The sequence below is a fragment of the Engraulis encrasicolus genome, chromosome 10 (genome assembly GCF_034702125.1).
Source record: "Engraulis encrasicolus isolate BLACKSEA-1 chromosome 10, IST_EnEncr_1.0, whole genome shotgun sequence".
NCBI classification, from domain to species: domain Eukaryota; kingdom Metazoa; phylum Chordata; class Actinopteri; order Clupeiformes; family Engraulidae; genus Engraulis; species Engraulis encrasicolus.
The window spans coordinates 30423090-30438156 of NC_085866.1; the positions used below are offsets into that span (position 1 = coordinate 30423090).

The window sequence follows — 15067 nt, forward strand, 5'->3', positions numbered from 1 at the left end:
AAACAAAGTTCTCCGCATATCTTCACATTCTTGTAATCCTGCTAGTTCCACGTTGTCTTCTTATTACACATATATACACGCGATTATTTTGGATTGGTATTAACTTCTCTAGTAGATATGGTGGCTTCTGTGGTGACGAGTAACCACCTCTCTGGCTCATGTTTGGCTATGCTAATTTGGCTATGCTAATTACATGGAGTAAACACGTCACACATACCACTCAGTGTAGTTCTGCACTAGCTTTTTAAAGAATATTAAAATCAGTTCAGATCAGTGAAAAACCGAACATTTTACCACCCGATTCGATAAAACGGGCCACCATGCATGTTATATGACTGCCATTACTTCTACTTCGTCGTCAGGGCCGAGATGTAATTTTTCAAAGAAAAAAGCCATTCATTTGTTGCAGGGGCTTGGAACGTTGCCAGCAGGGGGCGATGAGATTACTTTCCCTCCCAATGTGTGTATGTGTATTTTGAAAGTTGAGTTCAACTTCATAGTTGTGATACTGCGCTATATACTGTAACTACATGTTGTATTGTATTGTATTGTATAAGCAGATGAGCCACTGGTTAGTTACGTGGGCGTATGCGGTCAGGACTGACTGACCTGTTTGACCAGTCCGCCTCATCTTTCGCCCGCTCTTTCCTCGACGCCCTCTGCTTCTCCTCCAGTCGCTCCTTCTCCGAGCTCGCGGTATCTGCAACAGCAATCAAACAAACAAACAATCAAGACAATCGCAATCAGACATGGCAGCTGTTACGGCCAAAATATGACCAATGCTGGCTGCGGGCGACTTGTTTACGCGTGGAGTCATGTGATGTTGTTTGTTTGGTTGTGTGTGTTTGTGTGTGCGCGCGCCTAAGAGTATTTGTGCATGACTCAGTGTGTTTGACTCCCCCTGCAAAACGCACGCACGCACGCACGCACGCACGCACGCATGCGCACATGCACACGCACGCACACACACACACGCACACACGCACATTCTGTGAAACTCCTTCAATTAAAGAGCAGACATTTCAGTCATGAGGCTATTCGCCACATTAAAGACAAACGGTGACGACTCGACAGAGTGAGGAATGAGTTTTCAAGCCTTGCTCTGATAGCAAGAGGCATTCCCACTCATGGGCTATGGGCACCTAACATGACCAGGTTCCGGTCTGCCTAAAGGGGCGTGTCATAATACTCCTAGCATTGAATAGAACAGTCCTTAGGTCTGCCTAGGTCTGCCTAAAGGGGGATTCCCCCCCCCTCCCCCTTGCAATAATAGAACCCGGAAAAAATGGGCCAATGGAACTTCTCTCTCTCTACTCTCTCTGGTTACAGAGAGGCATCAACATAGTGTATGCACATAGTTACCAGAGCAACTTTAATGGGCACCTTGACAACAGCAAAGTTAACCATCCCTCCCTTCTTCACCAAAAATGACATCTAAATGCTAATTAAATTTACATGCAAATTGCAGGCATCTCCGGTCAGGTTTTCCTCATCTGAAGTGTGCAAAGACAGAAAGAAAGAACGAAAGAAAGAAAGAAAGAAAGAAAGAAAGAAAGAAAGAAAGAAAGAAAGAAAGAAAGAAAGAAAGAAAGAAAGAAAGAAAGAAAGAAAGACCCAGCTGCAGTTTTGGGAACAGGTGTTGAAGGCGGCTTCACTGCTCTCCTGAAGGTGTCTATGCCTGTCACTATAAATGTGATTTATTCACTTCTAACTGCCTAGAGGATGAATGCATATGCATGGGGAGGTAAAGTATGCATGATAAGGCCCAGGATAAGCTTGATGCAGAATACGTGTGCGCAAGCACATTTCATGCACGAATGAGTTGCCACGTGTATTTTATGTCAACTTAGTGTGTGTCAGGACACCTGACACAAGGTACGCAGACACGTGTGCATGGTGCAATATTGACACAACCTCGAGGGACGACCTTCCAACCTTTCATGTTGAGCTCGCGGTAGGGTCAAACAATCAAGTAAAATATAAATGACAGCCACTTTGGCCATCTGCCCCAAACATGATGCATCCATTATCGTTCATGGTAGGAGTCGTTCGCACACAGTTGTGCAAATTAGTTAACCCCTTAACACAGAGCCTCAGTTACAACCTTATTGTCACCAAAATGGTCATGAGCAACTCTCAATCGGTCACGTAAGTCTCCTGGAATTGTCATACCAATGTTGTTATGATGTAGTTGAGTATTTTCAGCAAACAGAGAATAGGCCCGTCGACGGGCATATCTGCAGCAAAAGGCTACATCGCACAGCAAGCATATCCTGGATCTAAGAGACATGCCAGCATTAGTGGCGTCCTTCCTGGGCCTAAGGGACGTTTAGCAATAGTGGCGTCCTTCATGGGCCTAAGAGACGTGTAGTAATAGCAGAGATTCTTTAAGTATACATCTCTCTACTCTCTCTGGTGATAGTGTCTTCCTTCCTGGGCCTAGTGTTCCGGAATGTTCAGTTCAAAATGTGACAGTTAACAATGGAACCCTTAATTGCCAGTAATAGTGTCTTCCTTACCCACGTCTCCCTTCTCCATGGCCCTGATGTCAGGGCGGAGGCGGCAGTCGGTCGGTGCCAGCACCTTTTCCATGCCGGGCTCCATCTCGTTCAGAGTCATGGCGAAGTTAGTGAAGTTGTACATCTGGAAGAAGACGGAAGGGGAAGAAGTGCGAAATGAGCATATTTCTAAAAATAGTGGACTGTTAGAAGTTATAGTTACTAAGTTACAGTACAGAGAAATGCAAAGAAATATTAATATTTTAGTGAGGGGAAAGTGTGCGCACTGTATGTGTGTGCGTGTGTGCATGTTCTACATCAGCTGGGTGTGGCGGTCGGGGTGCTATCCTCCACAGAAAGATGCTGGGATCCTGGGATCATGGTGTGTGTGTGTGTGTGTGTGTGTGTGTGTGTGTGTGTGTGTGTGTGTGTGTGTGTGTGTGTGTGTGTGTGTGTGTGTGTGTGTGTGTGTGTGTGTGTGTGTGTGTGTGTGTGTGTGTGTGTGTGTGTGTGTGTGTGTTTGTGTTCTACCTCAGCTGAGTGTGGCGGTCGCGGTGCTATCCTCCAGAGCAGGGTGCTTCCTGGGATCATGGTCACCGTCTCCTGCACCTCTGGCATGTCGTCAGCATCATCTCCACCTGCACTCTGCTCCTACACAGGCACACAATAGAACACACTCACGTTTAGTTTTAAACCCCACCTCACTCAGAGATAAGATAAGAGACTTCAGTCACACTTGCTTGCTCCTTAGATGGAGTTTACTTAACAGAGAATTCCAGCCAATTTCAACATGCAGTTGTATGGGTTATCATGTACTGACAAGTCACAGGTAGTGTGAGCAGTACATCAGCATGTTCAAATTGTCAGGAGTTCTCCTTAAAGTGTCTCAGGAGCTTATGTTTATCGTCCTCACAGCACCCAGGTTCCTCTGACACCACTGAACAGTGCACCACACGTAGGATGCATTCATTTATGCAGTGACTTTGGCTTTGACTTTGACACCTTGACATTTTGGATACTTTTTCTAGGTTTTTTTTTCAATCTTGATACTAATAAATGATACTCTACAACCTTTTATGCCTTTAACCAGAGTTGTATGAAGTAGAAGTACTCTTGCAGATGTTATTACAGTACAACACTAGCAGTTTGATATTACAACTTTTCTACTTTCTACAACTCTGCCAACTCTGAAGCACTGACACAATTTGAGTGGGGGAGAGAGAGACAGGAGAGGACAGGGAAATGACCCGCGGGTCAGAATCAAAACCGGGTCCCCGGTGTAACAGTACATTTGAGCCATGTCCAAGCCGGACACTGGATTCTGCATTCTCCACTAAAATAGCCACTGGTAAGCTGATAAACATCACTTCCTCCTGCACTCTCTGCTCCTGAGGGCACACACAGGAGACATTGAAGACGACCATAATCATGTGACGAAGGGATATCATAGTATTAAGTCATCTTCAGCTACGACAGGTGTCAGGCTCAGTAAAGCATGTTTGGCATGGTAGTTAGCTGGCATTGATCCCAGGATGCTTTGAGTGGACACCATGCAGGATGAGATCCACTCGCACCACCTTATGTGCATGGAGGGATAGCAGAGTGGGACCACTCGTGAAATGGAGGAGTACGGAGAGGTGGGACAATTTAAGTGGCCCTTGCGCATGGCAGGTGAATGTGCAGAGGGGATTCAATCTTTGAGAGGTGAGAGAACCCAGGCAACATGAGCCTAGATCTGGCTCTAAATGCTAGATCATGTTAGCCTGGCTATCTCAACAAGCTCTGCTCGTTACTACAAAACAACAACTCACCATCACCATCACATTACATCACTAGCTAATCAAACTAACCACCAAGCTAGCCAAAGTACCACTAGTGCTATGCCATCAACATTACCTGAGTGATCAGCCAGAGTACTGTATGGGCATATCTTCAGAATGAAAACGACAGCAAAATCTGGGATTACAGTATCATACAACCTTATGCCTTGTAGACATGTCCCGTATGCCTTTCCCAATGACAGTACTTAACCCACTTTCCAGGAATTACACAGCATTGTGCTGGCACATTATATGCACCCGTGTGTGAGTGTGTTAAATATTAGGGGTGTAAATCACAGCTTCCATAACGATACGATAACGATATCTTATTATTCGATGCGATGCGATTTGATTATTTTCGATACTTAAGAATGACCCACGATACATACAATACGAAATTTCGACTTATATTATGTTACGGAGCTTATTTTTGATACTTAAAAATGCCCCGATGCATATACGACTATACAATGCAATTCAATTAAATCGTCAGTTTATATCGCGATATATGGATACATTTTGATTATTTACACCCCTATTGAATATATTAGCATGCATGTACCAGAGACATAACATCCGTCCATTTACATGGGACAGTACAGTGTTGTAATTACATTACCACTAGTTAACAGATGGCATTAACTCCGTCCTACTGTAGCTGCGTTAACAGATGGCATTAACTCCTAAAGTGCTACTGTACCTGCTTCTGTTTCTTGGAGTCTCCGCCTGATTTCTTCTCTGCCTTCTTGTGGGCGTCGTACACACTTGGCTCTATGGTGTACAAACACTCCGTCCACTTGCCGTACAGGATTCGCCTCTTCTTCTTGCTGCGCACACACACAAGCACACACACACACACACATCACACAGACATGCAGACACGCAGACACACGGGCACACGCACGCACACACGGGGAGGGAGAGAGAGAGAGAGAGAGAGAGAGAGAGAGAGAAAGATCAGATAAAAAACAGGTTTATAATTTCATTCTTTGGAAGAAGGCGCGTGATTCGTCTCTCCAGACGCACAATAGAACTGCAACATTATTCTCTCTGCTCTGGTGATGCACGGGCTGAGCTCAGCTCACCTCTTATCTTGGATGTAGCCCTCCACTTTGTGCAGCTCTTTCCCAAACATCCCGCAAGCCTTGAAGTTCAGCACACACTTCTCCCCGGTGCTGCATTCACAGAAAGAATGACATTAGTAGGTATAAAATCTTATATCATCACACAGAGTAATTGTTGGTAGCTCAGTCCATGGAAAAAATGAAGAGAGGATGGGGAGCAGGGTTCATGTTAGCCGGCTGTGGCCGGGCATTGGCCATTTTGCATCATGAATGACCGGCAAAATAAAATGTGACCGGCCAAAATGTCCGACAAAAAATGACTAAAATTAATCAGTAAATAATATTAGCTCATTTTAAACACTGAATGTTACACAAAACACCAGTGATATGAAAACTGAACAAAGTTCAGTTCAGAAAATAGTTATGAATAGCCTATATAAATGAACGTGTCATAGTCTAAACAGCACGCAATAATGTTGCTTGCGCTCTCATCCCCCACAGCGTTCTCCCCAATCAAGTTGCTTCCCTATCACTTGACTCACGCTGGCTGAGGCAAGTAAGACAATTCAGGTTTTTTTTTTGTATTTTAACAGTAAACACAAAGGGCATTGCGCTTGCAAAACCGTTTCATGCCCAGTTGCGTTGTCAAGCCTGGGACCCAATGCGATGGCATGCGCAGCATCGAATCACTTTCACATTTACCTCTGCTGAAAAATGGTGGTGGATCTCCAAGTAGGCTAGGCTACAGTCGAGGGTCAAATTAAACATTTCAGAGAACGATATGCTCGTGAGAAGTCCCAGTAAAAGTGCATGCAGGGCTTTATCATTTTTTTCATCAAAATGGCTAGTCGATGTATCTCACACGCCCACATAGAGCGTCGTACGGAACGTGTCAATTCCCTTGAGAGCGCAGGAACACAACGCAATACAGTTCAAATTTCAGTAGCGTTGTTACCGTTACTGCACAACCATTGCAGTCATCACATCGTTACCCAATTTGAGTAGGGAAATCCTCTTCGGGTTTGCTGATAAAACACAATGTTATCAGTCGATAACTTGGCTAGATATGCCTATGCGCGCAGCACGTTGACTGGCTGCTTTTTTTCTTTCAGTTCGTTCGAGCTCTCGGGTATGTGAAAGAGAGCGCGCGTTTGCTCCCCGTGCATACAAGCAGCTGGCTCTTTAACACCAGCCAACTGGCCCAATGCTAGTGAAATGTAAGTTTTGCCGGTAGAAAAGACCAATTTACTCGCCACTTTGACCCATTAGGGAGTGTGTGTTTGGCTATATGAGGGAAGGTCCGTTAGATATTCTAAATGTCCGGAATTCTGCAATGCAGCCAGCCACTTGTCCGGCCAGTAAGAATTCTAGCGTGAACACTGATGGGGAGTAAGGTTTTATTGGTTGTTCAGATGAAGAGAGAGTGGGTAGGGGAAGGAGGTGGTGGGGGGGAAACAGTGAAAAGTCCAAGAGTAGATGACAGAGGGGAAGAAGGTGGCTCTCAGCCACGTTGTAGCAGAACAAAGCACACTTGAAACCAGTATGCATGTGTGGAGGAGGAGAGAGGTGTTGTACCTGTGGTTGACTATCTCAACAGTGCCATACTGCTCGATCCACAGCTTGCCAATGATGACATTGTGCACACAACAGAAGGGGTTTGTCCAGGTGTACGCCTCTTTGTGCCTGCAGCATAATACAACAGAGTGGGACAAACGTGGTTAGGTAATGCTGTGAAAAACCCACATCTCCTTTTAGCTATACAGTACAACAGCACACAAAAGCCGTTACTGCAGAGGCGAGGAGGTAGGCATAGTGGAACAAGGACAACAGATAACGGATACGAAACACAATTCACTCTGACACATATTAATTCCACTCTCTTAAAAAAACCTTTATGCCCATAGAAGAAGTGCAGATCCATAGGCAGAGAAAGGTCTATAACAAACCATTCTTCAGGGCATTCCACATAACGTTTTTCTTTTTCTTTTTTTTTTTCAATTGATGGTTGCTTAAATAAATGTATTGCATTGTATAGAATTTTTTAACTGTATATGATTTTATTGCTGGACCCCAGGAAGAATAGCTGGGTCTGTGCCCAGCTAATGGGGATCCTAATAAACTAAACTAAACTAAACTACAACATTCAATCACATCTCAGAACATTGGCTCTACATATTTATCCCTGTTAACAATCCTAATCCTAAAAATCCTAATGATTTGGTGCATGACCTGTGCAAATTGAAGTTCACTTGTAATTTTCACTTCAAAGGCCCTGACATGAACAAACATATCATTCACTGTTCTCTGGCAATGTCTGAACACAAAAATCGATTAAAGAACAACATTCACGAAACCATGAATCACTGACTCTTGACAATAAATGTTGTGTCATTTATTACAGGGGTAGACTCTAGGCATGTTGTGTGTGTGTGTGTGTGTGGGGGGGGGTGTCTCTACTTCATCCTGTGCTAATGTTCTTAGAAATAAAAAAATACCCTACTTGCCATCTGTACTTATTGTTCTGTATATTCCCTGTGCACTTTGTATCTACAAGTGTTGTATGCTACTATTATTTTATGTCCTCGGTTGTAAGTAACCTTGTATAAAAGCTTCTGCCAAATGAAGTGTAATGTACTGTACTACTGTAGTAGAGTGTTCAGGCCGACAGAGAACCATGCTGGACCCAGTTTCTCGAAAATGCCACCGCTAACCAAGTTAGCAACTTGGTCGCAATGCATTTTCCCATAGGCAACCTACTAAGTTGCTAACTGGTTAGCAACAGAGCTGTTGTGAAACGCACCCCTGGTGCCATTGCCACACCTACATAGTCTCGAACTGACTGACACATTCACGCTGAAAATTTGAGCCTTCAGGAACCGAGAAGTTGGTTTGCGATGTGAACCAAAAATACTCTCTGCAAACCGTGACGACAACAAAGACGTCAGCAGGTTGATCCAGGTAACATGCGGTCACATGGTAAAGAACACAACCCAGTATGAATGGTGGTCTGTGGGTAAGCATTCTGGATACGAATGTGACTGGTTCGGAAACAGGCACCACCAGCACTGTTCTAGGGTGCGTTTTTCAACAGACTCATGGCTAACTAATTTAGAAACTTTACTTAGTTGCAATGCAATTTCCCATTGGCAATTTCCCATTGGCAATTTCCATTTGTTGAGAAACGCACCCCTTGTCCGCTTGAAACACAGCATAGGAGAGCTTCTGCACACACAGTACATTACCATATAAATGCAAGTTCTCAAAAGAGGCCACGCCTTGCATACACTAATGTTTTTATTGCATACTGTGACGTTAAAGGTGGAGTAATGGCATTTAATGCCCATGGATTAATTAGTAATTGGTGGTTGACATGCTGCGCTGAATATGCTTCTTAGATAGTCCACTAAAAAGAAAAAAAAAAATCTATACAATAGTGGCACTGGCTGTCATTGCACCACCCTGACATGGGCTACTGCTGAAAAGTCACAGACCCATAATATACTGAACATGCAAGAGAGGAGAGCCCCAGCACTCACTGGAGTAGCCAGTGTGTGTGTGTGTGTGTGTGTGTGTGTGTGTGTGTGTGTGTGTGTGTGTGTGTGTGTGTGTGTGTGTGTGTGTGTGTGTGTGTGTGTGTCTGTGTGTGTGTCTGTGTGTGTGTCTGTGTGTGTGTCTGTGTGTGTGTGTGTACTCACTGGAGCAGCTCCAGGGTGATGGTGCCCTTGGGCTCGGCCTCCACGCCCTTGCCCCAGAACTTGAGCTTGGGGTAGATGGAGCCGTGGAACTGGAAGTCCTTGTTCAGGGACTCGGCGTGGAAGGCACTGATGGGCGGGTGGTGGCTCACCTGCTCCGCTAACATGCGGTAGCCATCCTCCTCCCTGGTAGGATGGAGTAGTGGTGGGGGGGGGGATAGAGAGAAGGGTGGAGAGAGAAGTGTGAAGAGAGGGAGAGGGAGAAGGGTGGCGAGAGAGGGAGAGAGAAGGGGGAAGAGAGGGAGAGGGAGAAAGAGACAGAGCGGAGGAAGGGAGAGTATGAAAGAGGGGGAGAGAGAAGAAATATACAGACACAAAGACAGTGAGAGAAGGACAAAAAACAGTGGAAACAGATATCCACTCATATTTAACCAAAAATCACAGCCAACTCTGTGGGCCTACACTGTTCTAAAAAGAGACTGGTCTCAATTACAATCCAATACACGCCCCTGTCAGATTGAGCAAAAATGTCTCCTACGTATATTGTCTGTGTGTGTACTAAAATAACAGCAGTGTTTGTAAACATCCATACAGACTGAAGCATTTGCTGCTCCACTCAGTAGAACAAAGAGCATCAGTCTGGGTGACCACAGAGGCACATTTCAATTGATTTGATCTAAAAATAAAACGCGGCATCATTTCTATCTCATAAGATCTTTGGAGTACCATGGCATGTCGTGTATTGTATTGAAAGCCTTGTCAAAACCATCTAACAACACAATCTAACAGCACATTTTTTTCCCAATATACACTGTAGATCAGTGGTTCCCAACCTATGGGTCGGGACCCAACTTATGGGTCGCCAAAGATCCACAGAGGGTCGCGGAGCCCTCTTGATTTTATAGGGACAGTTTGGTCAATTTCAACATGCAGTTGTATTGCTCACGCTACCCTTGACTTGTCAGTACCTGGTGATGCCACATTTTTCGGCTCAGCCCTTTACGAGATATGAGCAATTCTAATGGGGGCAGCGTTTGTTTACATTTTTAAAAAATGAAACATAGGCCAACTCCAAATATTTTCCCAAAAGGTACTGCTGTTTGCTAGTTGTCTGCTGATGTTTTATAACCTTTTGGATGTTTTTGGGAATAAATAAAAATGTTTTTTTTGAAATGTAAACAAAGAGCTGCCCCCATTACAATGACCAGGATCTCGGAAACGGCTGAAGAAGAAGAAAAAAAAATCTCAGGCACTGACAAGTCCAGGGTAGTGTGAGCATTACAACTGCTTGTTGAAATTGACCAAGCTGTCCCTTTAAGGGGTTTAATTTTAAATATATATAGCCCATGTTGAATAAATGACAAAGCATTTAACTAATATAGGCCTATGCATAGAAGTAACAAAATGCTACATTAAACATTTATTCTATATTTGACCAAAGACGAATTGAGGAATATAATAACTAAAATGAGTTTTCTCAAGAAACAGAGGGCATCTTGTGACTCCCTCTCGTGCGGGCGCTCCCGAGGTTGGGCCACCAAAGCTTACAATAGTAAAAACATGGGTCCCTGAAGAAAAAGGTTGGGAACCACTGCTGTAGATGACAATGTAGACGGCAATATAGCCCAAATGATGGATCAGTATGTATCTTAATGGGTCGTACAATTCTGTTAGAATCATTAAAACTGTACTCTCTCTCTCTCTCACGCACGCACGCAAACACACACACACGCGCGCGAACACACACACGTGCGCGCGCGCAAACACACAGGCAAACACACACCCGAACACACAGTAAGGGATTGAGGGGAGATGATGCACCGCATATTGTGTATTTGTATGTCTCACCTGGTACGCTCGTAGGTCTCTCATGTATATTGTGTATTTGCATGTCTCACCTGGTGAGCTCGTAGGTCTCTCATGTATATTGTGTATTTGTAGGTCTCACCTGGTGAGCTCGTAGGTCTCTCCCAGCAGGGGGTTGAAGGGCTTCCCAGTCCTCTCCCATTGAGACGCCACAGCTGACACAGCAAAGGCAGCCACCATCTACACACAAAGCATAACCAGATAACCATCAGAAACGCCATCATGGACCACCATATAGACTCCTAGTGTGTGTGTGTGTGTGTGTGTGTGTGTGTGTGTGTGTGTGTGTGTGTGTGTGTGTGTGTGTGTGTGACGTGTGTGTGTGTGTGTGTGTGTGTGTGTGTGTGTGTGTGTGTGACGTGTGTGTGTGTGTGTGTGTGTGTGACGTGTGTGTGTGTGACGTGTGTGTGTGTGTGTGTGTGTGACGTGTGTGTGTGTGTGTGTGTGTGTGTGACGTGTGTGTGTGTGTGTGTGTGTGTGTGTGTGTGTGTGTGTGTGTGTGTGTGTGTGTGTGTGTGTGTGTGTGTGTGTGTGTGTGTGTGTGTGTGTGTGTGTGTGTGTGTGTGTGTGTGTGTGTGTGTAGTCACAAACATCACAAACCAATACAGCCTAACTACTACAGTACACAGCAGGGATTGAAATTAGCAGTGTTTACCAGCCAAATGCCAAAATGCTAAACCATAGAAGTGGCTGGTAGATTTGGACAAAGAATAATAATCTACTGTTGAGAGTAATCTACTGTTGAGGGTAAATTTTGACATATTTTTGTTGGTATAGTTGACATTTTGTAATGGTAATAATACTGTAAAACAGGTGTGTTTACGTGTGTACGTATGTGTGCTACCATCTATCCGAACCAGAGGCAACTGTAATCATATCCATTACTGCATGACTACCTCACAACAGTGTGCTTAGGTATGTGTTGCCCTAGTGTCTTTTTACGACTTTGTTCACAGGGAACGGATCATATTGTTGGTCGTTAGGTGCTTAAATGTAGTGTGCACCTTAACTTGCTCAACCTGTTCTGAGAACAGTATTAGTGTGTGTGTGTGTGTGTGTGTGTGCACCTGTACAGTATGTGTCCGGAGTCTGTGAACTCTGTGTGTGTGTGCGTGTGCGTGTGCGTGTGCGTGTGCGTGTGCACTCACCTGCATCCGGTCTATGGAGTCTGACAAAGTGCATGCGTTGTGGATGAGGTAAGTGTGCTCCATATACTCAGACAGGCGCTGCAGGAAGCTGAGGGGCTCGTTCAGAGCAATGGGCATGGTGATCTTGGACAACTCCTGCAGACGGAGACATGAGGAGCACTTTTAGAAGGCACAAAAGGCTTTATTTGCAAATAAAGACTTCAGAGAGGGGTATACCAAGAAGCTGGTTCAGTAGTAAACCAGGTTAAGTTAACCTTGTGGTAGAGGTAAATCATCTAATAGAAGTGCTTGGAATCCTTATTTTTTAACTAAATGATGCCTGCAGGTGCATCTATTAGCAGGTTTACCACTTCATGTAGGTTAACTAAACCAGGTTTATCACTTAACCATGTTCCTAGTATACCCCCTATGTAAGTGCATTTGTGATGTGTTTACAAAAACAGGCCGTACTTCAAGACAGTTAGTAAACTTCAAAAATCAGCCCATCTGATTTTGTTTGGGCTTGACCTGCAGAACATTATAACATTTAATTGGATTTCTGATTGTGATTATTTGGTGAAAATTCTATATAATAGCTTTTAGAGGTTTAAGAGAGTTTTGCATCTGAACTCTTCAAATATACATGTTAATAATTACTGAGTTAAAATCGCACATCAAACCAAGGCAGGCTTTATATCAAACTACGCCCAAAAACTAATCTTCCAATCACAAGAGCTCCAATCACAAGACAATAGCTCTACTTCTATGATACCAAACATTAAAAAGGATCAACATTGTTTTTGATGAACTGATAAAATATATAAATTCTATTTGTGTTCTTACGTTTACTGTATAAGTCTCCCAGAGAGAGAGAGAGATGGAGAGGTAGAGAGTTTGCAGTTGATTATATTAGACATTGAGTATTGATATTGCATAATTGCAGGTATGATTGTTATCATTCTGAAACATTCTGGAAGTTACATAATATTTGAAGTTACAGTACTACATTCCAGTCTTTTACACAGAGCGAACGAGCAAGAGAGAGAAAGAAAGAAAGAAAGAGAGAGAGATGGCGGGGTCGGGGACTTACGGACAGAGATAAAGGTTGAGACAAAAACCCAGAGACAGAAACAGAGATGAAAAAGACAAGACTGCAATATCAGAATAGGCATCATTGCCCAAGTACACAAACATCTACATGGAATTTCACTCCTGCTGATCCTACCTCAGTATACACTCATCATACTGACATACATCGCATACCAATAAGGCCAACCTGCACCAGTCTCACATCTAAGGGGCAGAAACTTTATGGGCCAAGTATCGAGCTCAGCCTGAAAATCAGGCTCTCTATCTTACAGTGCTGTACACAATGTATTGCACTGTTCCTAATGCGCATAACAACGTAATGCCACGAGCTTAATCACTAACGTTTTGCCTTCTTCAGAGGCTTATCACCTCAGATGAGAAGGTTTTGTTTTTGCCTGTGCTTGCTTGCTTGCTAATTTGTACCGTACAGTTGAAGTAGAATTGTTCAGTGCAATTGTGCCGTTTTTTCCGTACAGTACAGTTCTGCTGTTTTTTCCGCCTTTTTAATTGGGCATGACAAGCGCCAGATACAAAGTGAGAGGGTAGGTGAGAGAAATGAAGTTAGGCTTGGACAAGACCCAGGCCTTATTCGAACCTTGGTCAACAAGGGCACTGTGACCCATTCGATTCTTTGTGCATGCGTTTGAACCGCACCGCACAGTCACAAAGACAAGTGAGCAAAAATGACATGAAATGGTCTGCGAAGGTTGGATATGGTCCAATGAAGAAAAAAATGATTAGAGTTTGGTGGAGATCCAGAGCTGGTCTGGCTCCAGGTTTTTGTCATTTTTTTTATAAAGGCTTCATTGTAATTGGGAGATAGGGCACGGTTGGGTGGCTGGAGGGCAGCCCTCTCTGTGTCCCTGAGTGCAGAGTACAGTCCCATTCGTCTGTGTTGACTGCCTTACTTCAGAAGTGCTGCGTTCAGCAACTATGGTTTTGGGGAAAACACTACTGTACAGGGGTGTATTTCTCAAAAGCGTAGTCGCTAACTACCGTAGCTACTTTGTTGGCTGCAATGCAGTTTCCCATTGGCAACTACCCAAGTTGCTAACGGCTAACTACTATGCTTTCGAGAAATGAACCCCAAATAGGTTTGGATGCTGCTCACCATGCCAATGCATTTCTTCAGGAATCCCCAGACACTGAAGTTGTTCCTGGAGAACATGGGGGCAGGTAGAGTCGTCCTGTGGAAGACACATCACACCAACACAACTTCAGACTCAGAAGGAGTTCAGATTGATTTCTTTTTCCCAAGTGGTGGGCAACACACGACACTATAAAATTAGACACAAGATTAAATATTCAATCAAGGGGTTCAAAAGATTGATGTGAAAGGATGCTGTTATTATTTTTTATTTATGGCAGAATGTAAGAAAGAATTCTACATTATAACAATGATTCAAAGATGATGCTTTAACAAACGCTTGTTATAACAATATACCAATACAGATCCACCACCTCATGTCTGCTCAGTTAAAGGTGCACTGTGCAGGAAATGGTCAAAAAAGGTACTGCAATTATGCTTCTCATTGAAACTGGGTTGCCTATTGCCAAATTTGCCAAACTTTTCATGAAAGTTTACAAAGTAATAAACTAGTATTTTCTAGTATGGCCCAAGTACAGTCATTTTTGCAGCTAAAAATGTCTATTTCTGTTCAAAATGGTGGACCATGGAGAAAATCCTCCCTTTTCCTGTATGAAAAGTGCAATTTCTCCAGTCATAATGAATACTTACAATTTGATGGTGGTGGTAAGTATTCATGCAAACTTAACATTAGTGAATGGGAAGCATGAATTCTGGAAATAAACAACTAAAAATCTTACACAGTGCACCTTTAAATGTAACCACTTGTTATAACAATATAAATGTAGTATGTTATAACAGTACTATTACATAACAGCCAGGCA

The 15067-nt window shown here is 43.7% G+C and overlaps 1 protein-coding gene across 2 annotated transcripts in view; it reads right to left on the reverse strand.

Moving 5' to 3' along the window:
- Positions 1 to 15067, reverse strand: part of LOC134456941 (oxysterol-binding protein-related protein 2-like) — a 28897-nt gene that overhangs the window by 3333 nt on the left and 10497 nt on the right. For both annotated transcript variants that reach the window (XM_063208613.1, XM_063208612.1), the window contains 10 exons: positions 14268 to 14343; positions 12089 to 12223; positions 11023 to 11120; positions 9078 to 9260; positions 6958 to 7065; positions 5404 to 5493; positions 5019 to 5145; positions 3030 to 3149; positions 2520 to 2643; positions 610 to 700 (listed from right to left, as the gene is read on the reverse strand). In XM_063208613.1, the coding sequence (XP_063064683.1) occupies positions 610 to 700; positions 2520 to 2643; positions 3030 to 3149; positions 5019 to 5145; positions 5404 to 5493; positions 6958 to 7065; positions 9078 to 9260; positions 11023 to 11120; positions 12089 to 12223; positions 14268 to 14343 (1152 nt within the window). The remainder of the gene's footprint in view (positions 1 to 609; positions 701 to 2519; positions 2644 to 3029; positions 3150 to 5018; positions 5146 to 5403; positions 5494 to 6957; positions 7066 to 9077; positions 9261 to 11022; positions 11121 to 12088; positions 12224 to 14267; positions 14344 to 15067) is intronic.